The following is a 14671-nucleotide window of genomic DNA, read 5'->3' as shown; positions in this document are numbered from 1 at the left end:
TGATGGTCTTGGGAGTGTTGGACTATGTCTGCCTCTCTATCTGTCCATCTTTCTCTCTCTCTCTCTCTTTCTCTCTCTCTCTCTCTCTCTCTCTCTATATATATATATATATATATATACATATATATTATATATATACACATATATATTTAAAATATATATTATACACACACACACACAGTGGAGAAAAAAAAACAACAAAACAACATTCTCTTTCAAGAACCCATGAAGACATTTTGTTTATTGTTATTAGACTTGGAGGCTTCGAGGATACTGAGAGAAGGGACTTGGGTACAGGATCTTTTCCAAAATATCAGCCTAAGAGATGGGTGTGGCTTAGGTCCAGGGTCTAGTAGCACTCAGCTGAGTTAGGCTTCCAACCAAAGCACAGAGATGAAAGCAATGTCATTGGGAATCCATAAATCCATGCACACGATGACTGAGTTCAACCAAATGACTAAATGCTCTTTGTTATTCAACGATGAATTGAATCAATACAAAATAGCACTGATAAATCATTAGCACTTAAATGCAGAGAGAGAGAAGAGAGAGAGAGAGAGAGAGAGAGAGAGAGAGAGAGAGAAAGAGAGAGAGAGCTCATCATGCGTTTCAAACATTTTCTCCTTGTAGCTTGTTTGAAGACACAAAACAGTCTTGGATGAAATGGCGGTCAACATGAAGCAATACCTTAGCTGTTTGGGGAAGCATTCCATTGTGCCCTTAAGTTTCTACCAGCTAGGGATGGGTACTGTCCTAGGACACACCGCAGGTCACCACAGGGGATAGATAGGCTATGCAAAGCTCTGTAGCATCAGGTCTAAATGTTTCTAAGAAATCTCCCAGAGGCAAGAACCAAGGACATGCATGATCCATGCTCTCATCACCTTAATATTGGAAACAAGCAAAAGTCCCAACTAAAAAAAGGCTTGAGACCACTTCTGGGTTCCTTTCTCAGATGCACTTAACCGAAATAGACATCCATCCATTTAAGAATAACAAGGAAGCCAAGAAGGCCCTTCTGCAACCGGGACTATAGATTCTGGAGCTCTGTCTATCAAAAGAAAGCATTTTAATTATAATTAATAGCCAGGTTATCCTCTTCTAGTGTTATTTAAGCCATCACTAAAGCAATTCAAAGAATTGTAACTTTCCCGGAGTGGATTGGCTCCCCAGCGCCTGATTAATTATGCATTAACCCATTTCTCTCAGGCCTCTCTTACTAAATCTTTGGTGGGAAATGCAGTTGATTAGGCACATGGTTTACAAAGTCCACTTGGTTCTTGGTTACATAAGTGATATGAGGTGCTCTCACAGGGGTTCAGAGGCAGGGAGGTTTAGGGTTCTTCTCAGTCATCAAATTTAGTTCTGAATCAAATGCTTTCCTTTCTTTCTGGAAGAAAGAACTTGGCTTTCCATCTCCCCAGAAGTATCTGCCTTCTGCTAGATTTACTAGACAATCCATTTCCCTCTTTTCAATCACACACTACACAGTTGAGTTTAGAAGAAGATTGAAAGCACAGGACAAGCAGTGAGACAGGACAGATAACCGTTTAATGAAACCTGGGATTTTAAAGGCCCCTTAGAAGTCAAGGTCAAAGACCATTGATCGGATATTTGGTTCCCAAAAAGACAATAATAATAATTAACCATAATAATAATCATTATAGCTCACATTTAACTAGTGTGTTTAAAGGTCTACAAAGCGCTTTGCATCCATCATCTCACTTAAGCCTCTAGTCAGCCCGAGGGTGCCATCCTCACCCTGGTCTCACTGATCTGGGCTTGATAATAGAGGGGGGGTCATACTGAGAGGACTGATTTCTTTGGGTAGTTCCCTTTTCATGTTTCACAACAGGCGACTCCCACAAGTTAGTAAGCAGGGGCTGCAGAAGGGGGGCAGGGTTAGGGTGGGAGCGAACGTGGAGAGAGACATAAAAATCCATGGGAATGCATGCCACAGATATATGCAATATCACTTTATGGAAACATCTGCTTTCTTCATGCAAAATGCCTCTAAAACTGGGACAAGAAATGTTCTAATAGCAGAATTGTACATTAGCTCAGGCACAGACACTGCAGAACCAATTCCAAGAGCTGGCAGCGTATACAGACGACAAAACGGGTCGAAGCTTTCGAGAGTGAATGTTCACGAGCCCGCGGGACCGCCATTGGGTGGCGAAGGCCCGGGCAGCTGGGCTCACTCCTTGCTGCGGTTCCGTGTCCTCCGGACGATAGAGCAGAAGAACCCCGTTTTGGGTGGGGGTCCCATAAGCATCGGGGCTTGGTTCTTGTGGGTAATTTTGATCTGAGGAAAATGCAGATAAACACACATAAAGACAGAGTCAGTGCTAGATTCAATCATCTTTGTCTGAAATTCTCTGCTAAGGTTACAAATATTTCATGAGTGGCTGAATGGCCACAAATAGCAGCAGCTCTGGAGCCGCTGTTATTACATAAACTTCCCCCCACCCCATCACTCTCCCCACTGCCCTGACCTTTTTTAAAGAAAAGATTTGAGAATGCATTAAAACACATTTTATTACACAGGATACTTTAAAAAACCATAAAATTAATCGAGTTCATATTTTAAACATTATGCTTTCTGTAACCACATACAGCAGAGCTCAGGGCAACGCCGGGCAGCTCTGATGGTGGGTTGCTTCTGACTTGGCCGTTTGGCATCTCATAGAAACACGACTGAGCCAAATGCCCAGGCAGAAGGGGATGCTCTAATGTCACAGAAGCCTGGAAGAGCACTGACAGCCTATTGGGTATTCAGCTGTCCCTCGGATCCTCTCTGGTCTTTTTTTTTTTTTTTTTTAATGATCCTAAGCTCAAGTTTCAAGAGGAACCTCTTGGTTTACCTTGCTTCATTTTCAAAACAATCATTGGAAGACAGAGTCAAAAGCAAACGTGGAGAAAAGGTCAAAAATGATGAACTAGCTTTCTAATTTGTTAATTAATCGGTAATAGAATAGAGTCAAATATTGAAAATCCTGTTTCCCAACCCTCCAGAAGATGGTTTTAAAGCTCCCTGCTTCCCTTTCTTTGATATAGAACCACGAATCACCTTAGATGAGACAACCTCCGAGTAGATTATGTAGGCAATTTTCTCTAATTCCAGCCTAAATTAGAGAAGACATTTTATGAATCTCGGCTATGCTCACAGCTAATTGAAAGCAATTATCAGAGTGGCATTTTGTCTGTGGCTTTAAGATACATTGTAAGATAATAAATGATTCTCATTATGTAATAAAAAGGTCACGTCTTGCCTTTGGGCTAGTGACGCCAAGAGTTTTTCAAAAGCAATCGGAGACATTTTCTTTAGCGAGCTGCGCCTGATACAAGAGCCATCCCTTATTAAATATCAGTTGTCACCTGCACACTCCCCACATCAGAAATGAGTATTTCTTTCAAAAAGAAACACCGTCTCATTAAAAACGGCAAAAAATATATCTCTTAAAGTGCATAGCTGACATTTCCAAGTGAAAATGAATCTCCTTCACTTGTCATTCACTAATAGCAATGAAACAAAAAGATGTGTGTCACATGGATGGGATCATTAAAATCGGCACGGGGCCTGGACTGGGAGGGGGGGTAGGACTGTGACTGTAGGAAACATCTTAAAAGAAGGGTAACTTTGGGGAGCTCTAAAGAAATCTAAGATCATTTAAAAATAATCAAGGGGCTTCTCCCCTAGTTGAAAGAAAAAAAATTGGTCCAAGCTAGTATTTCCTGTCCCTAATGATCTGAGTCTTAGATTATCCCAAAACATATTGTTGGGTAAGCCAACTTGCAAAATAAGATCCTTCCACCTCTTTTCTCCTCCATTAAGGCATGGGAAAGATATGTGAGAGGGGCTCACAAAAGGGTCCCAGATCACTGCAAACAGGTGTCTTATCAAACATTTTTATTTAGTTATGATGTCCTTTTACACAGCCAATAAACATTTATTAAGCACTGAATATGTGTACTCATTATTTCCCAAGATGATATTTTCATTCTATTAAATACAGATACCATATGTCCTTATCTGCATCACCTGGTGACAAAAAGAATGGAAGGTGCTAGGGGTCAAGAACTGTGTTTGGTTGTTATCTTTTTATCTCTAGTACCCAGGAAAGTAGCTGATGTATGTTAGGTACCTAAGGAAAATTTGCACATATTTAATTTATATTGAATTGCTTGCTGTCTAGGGGATGGGGAAGGGGAGGAGGGAGGGAAAAAAAATATGGAGCACAAGGTTTTTCAAAGATGAAATATTGAAAACTCTCTTTGGAAAAATAAAAAGCTATTATGAAAAATGAATATTTGTGTATCAATTGATTTATTGATAGAGACATAGGAGAACTGCTGTGTTTGGTGATTAGGAGAATGATTTCTTCTAATCCAACTCTGCATCTTTTGCTAAATGCCTACTGTGTGCAAGTCACTGTGCCAGATACTGGGGATACAAAGTTATATACTAAAAAAAAATTACATACCTGCCCTCAAGGAAAACTATTCTATGGTTTTTCTTCAGGTGATGAAAAAGGGAAGGGCTTTCTGTGTCTCTTTTAGAAACTACTAGGTCAATGGTCTAGGTTTGTAAATAACTTAAAAAGTGCTTTGCGAATTCCATAAACCTTCCCTTAGTAGAATGTAAACTCATTGAGGAGAAGCGCTATTTTATTTTTGCCTTTGGGTCTTTAGTTGGGTCCAGTACAGTCCAGACTGGTATTATATATTCCCTGTGATAGTAGATTGAATTCAATGGAGTGGGAAGGGTGCTCAAGGACAGTCTAATCAGAAAAATAATGTTTCTCCAAGACACATACCCAAGCCCCTAGTTGAAGATCTCTAACGAAGGAGAACTCTCCCCCTCCTGAAGCAGCCCATCTAAATTTAGAATAGTTTTTTTTCTCTCTCTTCATATGTGTGTGTATATGTATTTTGTGTATATATACACAAAATGTATGCACATATACATACATACACAAATACACCCCTCACATATATATAAATTACACATATATGTCTTTATATAATAAGTTGGATGTCTGGGTGTCAAAGAGTCAACTAGCATTTCTTAAAAGCCTACTGTGTGTTAGACTTTATACTAAACATATTTAACAAATGGAATGAATAGATATTTCAAAAATACTCTTTGAGAGTCATGAAAAGAAGTACAGGTTTCAATATTTGATAGGTGGAAAGAGATATAGAGATTACTCTTATTCTATTATCTCATTTTGGTACTGTACAAATAGAGTCTCGGAGATGGGACAGGGCAGGCGCATGACCACACAGCAGTAGCAGAACTGAGAGTAGGACCAGTGTCTCTCAACTTGACATTTCCAACACAGCTCCAAAGGAAAGTCTGCCTGTCTTAAAAACCCTCACTCTTAATATGAAAAAGCTGAAGGACAGCCAGCAGCATGTACCTAGATTTCACTCTCAAAAGATGATTAGCATTGTCCAGGAGATTACTCGTGACTTCTTCCTAGATGAATTGTGCTATTAACCACACAGAATTCTGGGAATTGGTGATCAAGGACTGCTGATCATGGCCACATGGAGTGAAGCCTGCAGCCAGTTTTAGAGTACAGGCAAGAAAGGGATTTTTAAGAGTTAATTTCTCCTTCCTGCATTCACTACATGGTAAGTGATGGTCATATGTAGGTCTCCCATTCTTTTTATTTATTTATTTATTATTATTATTATTTTGCCATGTATGTCCATTTTTCTTTGTGCTGGATATGATTATACCATTACTTTGAAACATCCTTTTGGTATTCCAAATCTCTAATTTTGGTGAGTTCCAAATCTCTAATAATGCTTTACAATTCCTCTGGAGGAAATAGAAACTCAACATCAGTTTTTGACTTCACTTTACACCTGTGCCTTTGAGCATATTCTCCACATGATTCCTCTAGGAGCCAGCTCCATCATTTTTTTTTTTCATTCATATCAAACATTTTCTATCTTTTCTTCTCCATTGACTCATTTCCTTCAATCTGTAGATATGTGTTATTGATTGTTCAATAGTTCAATTGTGTACAATTTTTTGTGATCCCATGGATCACATGAAAATACTGTCCATGAGGTTTTCTTGACAAAGATACTAGAGTGGTTTGCTATTTCCTTCTTCGGTAATCAAGGAAAACTTGCCTAGAGTCATGTTGCTAGTATCTGAGGCCAAATTTGAACTCAGGTCTTCTTGACTCCAGCCCCAGCACTCTAAACACTGAGCTTTTAGAAAATAAAACTGTGCTCCTTATTTGATATTTTTAAAGCAATTAGAACATAATAATAATAATAATAATAATAATAATAAATGTAGTACTCACTATGTATCTGGCTAAATACTTTGCACTGACTTTTGGAATCGAAGCCTACATTTCCTGGCTTTTGATATATTTCAAAATCTGTCATTTCTTCTTTTTGTATAACAACTTTGGGAATTTGGCATTTTTTAAAATATGTGACACTTTTCATCTTTACTGTTCTGTTCTTAAGATCATATCTTTGTCAGTCTAGACCTGAAACATGAAAATGATATGTTAAGATATATTGATTTCGGACTCATTCCTCTTGGTGCCCTATGTATTTTTTCAATATCTATTTCATCCCTCATTTTATAATACATATTTAGGAATAATCCCACACAGTTTCCTTAAAGAAGTCAGATTATTTTTTAAAGAAATTTTGAACATCTAGTAATTTTAAAATTATTTCTTTGAGATTTGTTCTAGATGTTTTGTTTTTTATTGAATTCCTTCTAAATCCACTGGCATTTGAGTAATTTCCTGGGTTTCCATTTCTTCTCCCTCTGTGCTTTCTGACATTCTCTCCTTCAATACAAATAACATGCAATAATATGTATATAATTTGATATGATGATGATAGCCAACATTAACATATATTTTTAAGGTTTATAAAACACTTTACCAATATTATCTCATAATAACCCTTGGAGATATTATCTCCATTTTAAAGTTGAGGAAACTGAGACAGGAAAAGGTAATTGCTTGAGGCTGGATCTGAACACGTTTTCCTCATTCCATATCTAGTGGCATGGAGAGAAGATAGTATAATCCAGAGGACAATAGATGGATCACCTCCAGCCAGAAAAATAAAGAGCATTAACATCAACAGAATGGGTATGAAATGTTGAAGCTACTTTCATTGATATCCTTTTAAGATTAATAAACACACCTGTTGTATTAGTTAATAACTAGTGAATCACAGAAGCATAGTGTTACATGAGTTTTCATTTGCAATGATTGTCAATTTGGCTTTCTTTTTTTCTGTTGATATTTTTGAGTAGTTATAAATAAAGATTAAATATATGTTATATTAAAAGAAATATAGAGTGGTTGCAATGGCCACCATTCAGGCCTGTTCTCCCTATGACTTCTCCTAAGGTCTCTAAGAATATGGTTAGACTTCTGCCTTTGGGGTGCAAGGCATCCCACCATGTTGCAATTTATCCTGATGCTATACATATTCTGTGAGCAGTGGGCAAGTATGAGAGGGCAAGAAAAGGACTTTCTTTTGTTTAGACTATTCTGGAGCAGGAAGAGAAAGAGAGAGAGAGCCAGAGAGAGCAAGACAAACAAAGAGAGACAGATACAGAGAAGAGAGAAACAGAGATAGAGAGATGGAAGAAGGGAGGAAGATGCTCAGATGTTAAGCACTTTGGAGGGATGACAATACCCCCAGATGCTTCTAGCCATGAGTATCTCAGCAGGGAAGAGCATGAGCTTTGAAAAGATGGACCGGAAGAGCATATGATTCAGTGAAGATTGAAAATGGAATGACTATGCCCCTGACATGTTCCCTTCCTCAGTCAATCAACTAGAGCTAATACATTGGGTTCATTTTTCCATATTCCCGATTCAAAAAAGTTCTCTGGTATTCTGGCAAGACTCTAGCTTTCACCTTTAAACTCTTTCCCTAGATCCAATATATCATTCTACCTTCCTGTTAAGGAGAGTTGAACCTCACAATCATTTCCTTCTTCTGTGCCCCAACTTTTACAGTCTTTTTAGGGATTTACTGAGAGCCAGCACAGATCTAGGATTAAGATGTGAAGAATATTCTTTGTAGCTTTATGTCAGCATAGAAGCAAAATTAAGAATTATACATGATTTATTTCATTTAAATGCAATATCTCAATAAGAAACATTTATTGTCTAGTAAGTGGCAAACTTTAAGCTACACTCATCTTGACTTGACCCATCTAAGATAATTTAAGACAAATTTCTACCTACCTAAAATTAGGAATGACTACAGACATTCCTGGGTGAGCTTTCTGGGCAGTCTAAGATGAATATTTTTCATTTATCTAAAGTGCTATGTGCAACCAATGGATGCTGCTAAACTCTTTAAATTCTATTTAACTCCAGAGCTAGCTGTATGTGAATAGTGGAATATGACTATTTTTTTTCTGAATCTTTGGAATGGAAAGGACTCCATGAATATCAGATGTCCATGTAATTATACTCAAGTACTGAATAATTAAACCCAGAGATATAAGGTCTATAGTGAAAGTAGCAAATTTCAAATTAAAATCATGCTAGTGGGTCAATGCCTAACAGGTCAAAAGAGATTAATGAGAATCAAAGTAATTAAAATATGGCATCCCATTTCTGTCCAAGGTACTGTCATGCAGAATTCAATCTGTGAAAATCTGAATTAGAATATATACGAACATTCTTAATTTGGGTAATAGACCAAACTGCTCTAGGATACACATCCTGCAAATCCACTTTCATCACTTAATCTCTTGGTGCCTTGTGACAGGACCAAAAAATCAGCACCACAGAGGATGGAATTGACCTTTTATAGAGAGACTTGTAATATACATTGAAGTGGACTTCCTTTTTTTTTTAATTTAAGATTTTATCTTTGTCATCAATAGCAATCGGAAGAACTTTCACATCTAACCTGATAGAAAAGGTCATTTTCCACTTGTGTTTCATTCACCAGAATAGTTGCCAGTCATTAAAGTTGGTCATCTTGGTTTTAGAATAGGCTGGCCTTCTCAATCAAAGGCCTCTGGGAGCCATTTTGGTCCCAGGTATGGAGCAGAGCCATATGGCTCTAAATAGAAAGTGCATGCTAAACTTTGTAAGCCTAGGACTGCCAAGAAGCTGGGAAATGCAGCACAAAATTTGCTCAAGTGCCTTGCCAGTTCCTTTCACTTCTAGGCCTTATTTTCTGGAACTGACATATCAGTTGCAATTTCTAAGTTTAATGTTAAAATCTTTTATCTAACATCATACTGAGATAAGACTTTAAAAGGATTTTTTTTCCTTTCCAAAGGAACTTGAGATGTTCACTTGCCAATGGAAGACACAGATAGTTAAATAAGGCACAGTCTTGAAGAACAGAGAGATGGCTTTCCAAAGGACATTGAATTCATGGAAGCATGATGGATTTCTGCATGGATACATTTTTGAGCTGTGGTTGGGAGTTCTATTTCTTTGTAGCTAATGCCTAAGTCACGTTGTGGATAGAAGTTAGTTGCAAAGTACGGTAAACTCTGGGTGCTTGGATACCATAGAGAGTTTTTTAACATCTCGTGGGGTTGGGCATATTATATTTGCAGTATTTGGGTTCAACTCCTAGTTTTATCACTCAGTATTTGAGTAATATTTTTTTCTTTGTTTCTGAATATCAGTTTCCTTGGCTACAAAAAAAAGGATTTGATCAGAAATGTACTATGCCCTCTGACTGCAACATTCTCTAATCCTATAGATTAATTCACACATTTACTTTAACAATCTCTCGCCTGTGACTAAATCATTGTATTATAATCCATTAAAAGTTGTTTTCTCAATTAGAAATCTCAATTAACCTGTGATGTATCAAATTTACTAAAAAATGGCAATTAATATTCCTCTGAAACTCCTAAGACACCACTTAATGCTGCAGTGCCTTCTGAATCCTCAAAAATGGCATATTAAACATTAAATCATGTTTATTACAGTTTCAATGCCAAGGAAATTTTATTGTATTCCTCCCATTCTTGAATAATTGGCAATTACATGATTACTCCATTAACCTGAATATCATGTCTGAAAGATTATCTGCTATAGAGGAAAGGTTCTTAGAACTGGAGTGAGGAAGCAGCTGGGTTAAAACTCTGTCTCTTCCACTTATTGTATAACCAAGAGCAAGTCATATAATTTCTTTGACCTGTTTTCTTACCTTTAAAAGGGAGCTTATTATTCTTCTTGTATCCAGTGCAAAAGATTGTCATGAAGATCCAACACAATCCAAATGAGCACTAATTAATCACCTTCCATGTATAAGACATTTGGACAGGTGCTAGGAGTTAAAATAAGGGGAATTTGCTATTGTCAGAGAACCAAAAGACCTTTTCTGAGCAGACTGGACAATAGAGCGCTTATGGTCTCTGTGGGCAATCACTCTTCACTTTACTTTACTTTAAAGAGCACAGATGGTATTAGACGTATTCTCGAATACTTATACCTAAGGTCATGTACCGTTAATCAGATATGCAATCAAAGTAGTGGGCAAATTATAGAGAGTAGTGAAAAGAGGACTTAAGTCCTACTCTGTGTTCCTTCTCCCTCATCCCACCTTGTGGGGAATAATTACACAAAATCAGGGAGATCCAGGGATGTGGCACCGTTTCTAGATTACATGGAGCCAGACAAAAGAAATCTATAATCCTTTCTCCAAAGGATGTCTCAGAAAAATTTAAAGATAGCTATCTTAGCTTCTCCAAAACTTTTCTTTTCCTTGCTAACTATCCTCCCAGCCCCTTAACTGTTTCTTATGAATGACTTCCAGGGTCTCATTCTGGTCACCCTCCTCTAGACAATTTACAGGTTATCATAGTCCCTGGCTCTGGGATTTGAGGAGACAGGAACTTTGAAGGATCCTAATAAAATTCACCATAAAAAATTGTATGGAGCTGTTAGTTAATAGGCTGAATCAAAGGTGAAATTAGCCATTTTGATACTTGAAACAAGTAGAAGTAGATGGCATTAGGGAGGTAGGGAGGCTAATAAAAGATGAGAATACTTCTTAGAAACATGTAACTAAAGGACATTCTGGTAGTGGGAAGATGGGGGCAGGACTCAGGTGTGTTTTTATTGAAAGAAAAGGAAGTGATCCAGGTCAAAGTATCAGGACACCATGGCTGTCACTCTGGAGGTGAGGCCAGACAAAGCATGAAATACGTTCACGGAGGATGCTCTTTGAGCTCTAAATTTCCTTTCCTGGGGGCAAAGCTAGGATTCTATATCTTAATTATAGTTATGGCTGTAATGTTCCAGTTATATTTCTTATAGCAAATGTTTGTCCTTTAAGGTTATGACAAATCACGCCCCAGTGCGACTTGGTGTGTCTAACATAGTGGTGACCAATAAAAACACTGTTGGTCCTTCTTTCACAACTCAAATGTTTTCTGAAATAGAAGTAATGAACCCAGTGATTAAGAACTGAGGTGCTGGGAGAAAAGGAACTATTCAAGTTGATGTGAAAATATTTAAATCATCGTATATAAAAATGAAGGGCAATAATAAATTAGTCTAATTGTAAACATAACGTTTGGAGTAGGGTTTTACATGACAGTTTAAAAAAATCTTTAAAATATTATTGTGCAAAATGCAATCCAATCTAATCAGTTTGGCATTAATTAAGCTCTAATAATGCACTCTGATGTCTTTCCTAAGTCGTGGGATCTGTTTCCCTGCCATCTAGGTAGAGTAGAGAACATTATGGTGTCATCATAATTTTTAACATAGTAAGAAAATGACAGAGCTGCAAAATTACAATAAATGATTAATGGTATTTTTTTTTCATGTTTTGTACTAATAGGTATCAGGGAGCCTTTAAATTAATAGAGCTGTCAGGCTCCAGCTTGTTCAAGATCCCGCCTTGAACTCAAATGGAAATTGTCTATTCCACAGACACCTGAAGATGACACTCTGGAATCTTTTACATTTTAATTAGTAGGTGCAATTGTTTGGCTCCCCTGTAACCACTGCAAATTAATTGGAAATTAGTCACAACTCATTCTTTTCTCAACTGCCTGAAATCATGGTGAGATGGGTGCATTCCATCCCGGCACCCTTGTCTGGAAGCAGAAAGCACACATGCAGCAAATTGCATTGTCAATTATAAAAACAACAACTGCTGGGAAATTAGGAAAAATTATGCACAGGTAAACAAAAATAATTAACGTTCTGAGTATCTGGGGAATGAACCAAATAATGCTCAATAAAACACTTTCCATGAACTCGGAGGACATAAAGGCAGAGGGTTGGATGCAGAACTGGCAGACCAGCCTCGTGGTCCGGAGCTAGGATCTATGCTCAAGCTTTCTCTAAGTTCCCTTTGCTGCTGCTTCTCTCTTCCTTGTTGCTCTAGAAAAAAATAAAATGACTAGGAAATGTAGGAACTTCTAAAATTTGGGGTTAGGATGGTGGAGAAGTCCTTGGAGAGAATGTTCTGGAGTTAGTTGTATGAATTTATTACTTCTCAGCAAACGAGAAGCAAAAATTATGATTCAGGATTGGGAGAAAACAAAATTGGTCTTTTCTTTTGGAAAGGAATTCATGTTGGTGGGAAAATGATAGTCCAGGACATGGAAGGCAAAAATTATTGGGCTGATGGGGTCTCAGCTGCCTCCGCTTCATTCTCTAATCTCTCCCACAGATTGCACTGAACTCTATCTGCCTCTAATTTCCCTGCCCTCTAAATTGAGTTGTTTTAGCAGCTTAAGATTCTTGAAAAAACAGCGTGTCTACCAAGTCAGTCAGTGTTACATTAGCAATGCTACATAGGTTGTAATGAGGAGAGAATATTCTTATCCAATTCTCAAAACTCGGCTTTGTTCTTGCACGCTGAAGTGGATGAATTTTTTTTAAAAAAATGGTTTTATGAAGTTAGAAGTTAATCAGTTCAACACAGGGGTCTTTGAAGATTCATTACAATTAATGGACCTGTCAGGGAAAAGGTGAGCCCATGGACATGGCACTATCCATCCCTGTTGAGATGAGCTGGGATGAAGTTCATTTTTTCATAATTATATAAGATATATAACAACTCAAAACCGATATTAGGGCCTCAATCAAACAAAGAATCTTCCTAAATGATACTGAAAAGTCAAAAGGAAATGTGGCCATTTCAACAGTGTTTTGGCCAAACCTTAGAAAAAAAAGTGACAAACTTTATGTCCAATAGAGGAGAGTCATAGGAAATCTTATTATATAACACACAACTAAAGCTCAGTCCTTCTAGAGCAGGGGAGCTGGCATCTATCCCCAATTTCATTATACTACTACTACTGTTGATATTGCAATTGTTGTTGTTACAGAAGTCAGATCGCTTTTATTGTACACCTACTATGTGTCAGGTACTATGATAAATGCAGGACAAAGAAAGAAAGACAGAATAACTCTCCAGGATCTCACAATGTAATGGAGGTAATAACATGCAAACAGCTATGTATGTACAAGAGATGAATAATAAAGTGGGCATAGTCACAAATGGAAGGAACTAAGATTAAGGGAGATGAGGAAAGGGTTAGTTTTAATGCTCTGATATTTACAAAGTATTTTACATATGTTTGCTCAGTTGATGTCAATCAATCTGTTATTTAATAAATATTTATTGAGCACCTACTAAGTGCTAGTCACTGTGTTAAGTGGTAGGGAGACAAAGGGAGACAAAAGTCAATGCCTGTTCCCAAGGAAATCGCAGTTAAATGAAGGAAATAAGATGCAAATAATTCTGTGCCAACAAGAGAAATTGGAAATAAGCATCAGAAAGAAGGCATTAGGAATAAGGGGGGGCTAGGAAAGTTTAGAAGGTGAGATTTTAGCTTAAACTTGAAGGGAACCAGGAGAATGAGACAAGGAGAGAGTAGAATCCAAGTATGAAGGCTAGCCAGATGAAATGCCAGGAGGAAGAGATGGAGTGAGTTGGTCTGAGCATCAGTTAAGAGATCACTGGATTGCAGAGTTTATAAGGTACAAAAAAGCTAAGATACCAAAAAAATGAAAAGGCCATTGGGTAGGTTATTTATTAATCACCTACTGTGTACCAGACACTGTCCTTGGAGATTAGGGTATAAAGACAACAGCGAGATAAAAATTCCTTCTTCAACTGAATGGATACCCATAAGTAGGGGATGGCTGAATAAGTTATGGTATATGAATGTAATGGAATATTATTGCTCTATTAGAAACAATCAGCAGGATGGTTTCAGAGAGGTCTGGAGAGACTTAAATGAACTGATGCTGAGTGAAGTGAGTTGAATCAGGAGAGCATTGTACACAACAACAACAAGATTTTGTGATCAGCTCTCTTTGTGATGATCAACTCTGATGGATGTGGCTCTTTTCAACAAAGAGGGGATTCAGGTAAATTCTAATAGACTTGTGATGGAGAGAGCCATTTGTACCCAGAGAGAGTGCCATGGGGACTGAATGTGGATCACAACAGAGTATTTTCACCTTTTTTGTTGTTTTATTGCTTTTTTTTTCTCTTTCTCATTTTTTTTTCCTTTTTGATCATATTTTTCTTGTGAAGCATGATAAATGTGGATATATATTTAGAAGAACTACATATGTTTAACTTATATTGGATCACTTGCTTCTAGGGGTGAGGTGGGGGAAAGGAGGGAGAAAAATGTGGAACACAAAAT

At 37.5% G+C, this 14671-nt stretch overlaps 1 protein-coding gene across 5 annotated transcripts in view; it reads right to left on the bottom strand.

Annotated features, from left to right (window-relative positions):
* Positions 1–208: 208 nt before the first annotated feature.
* The window catches only part of DGKB (diacylglycerol kinase beta), a 687380-nt gene continuing 672917 nt past the window's right edge, over positions 209–14671 (bottom strand). For all 5 annotated transcript variants that reach the window (XM_031940700.1, XM_031940702.1, XM_031940701.1 and 2 more), the window contains one exon: positions 209–2305. In XM_031940700.1, the coding sequence (XP_031796560.1) occupies positions 2198–2305 (108 nt within the window). In that variant the 3' untranslated portion in view covers positions 209–2197. The remainder of the gene's footprint in view (positions 2306–14671) is intronic.

The sequence above is a fragment of the Sarcophilus harrisii genome, chromosome 5 (genome assembly GCF_902635505.1).
Source record: "Sarcophilus harrisii chromosome 5, mSarHar1.11, whole genome shotgun sequence".
Taxonomy (NCBI): Eukaryota; Metazoa; Chordata; class Mammalia; order Dasyuromorphia; family Dasyuridae; genus Sarcophilus; species Sarcophilus harrisii.
Note: the sequence above shows the minus strand (reverse complement) of the source record. Positions and strands in the feature narration are given on the sequence as shown.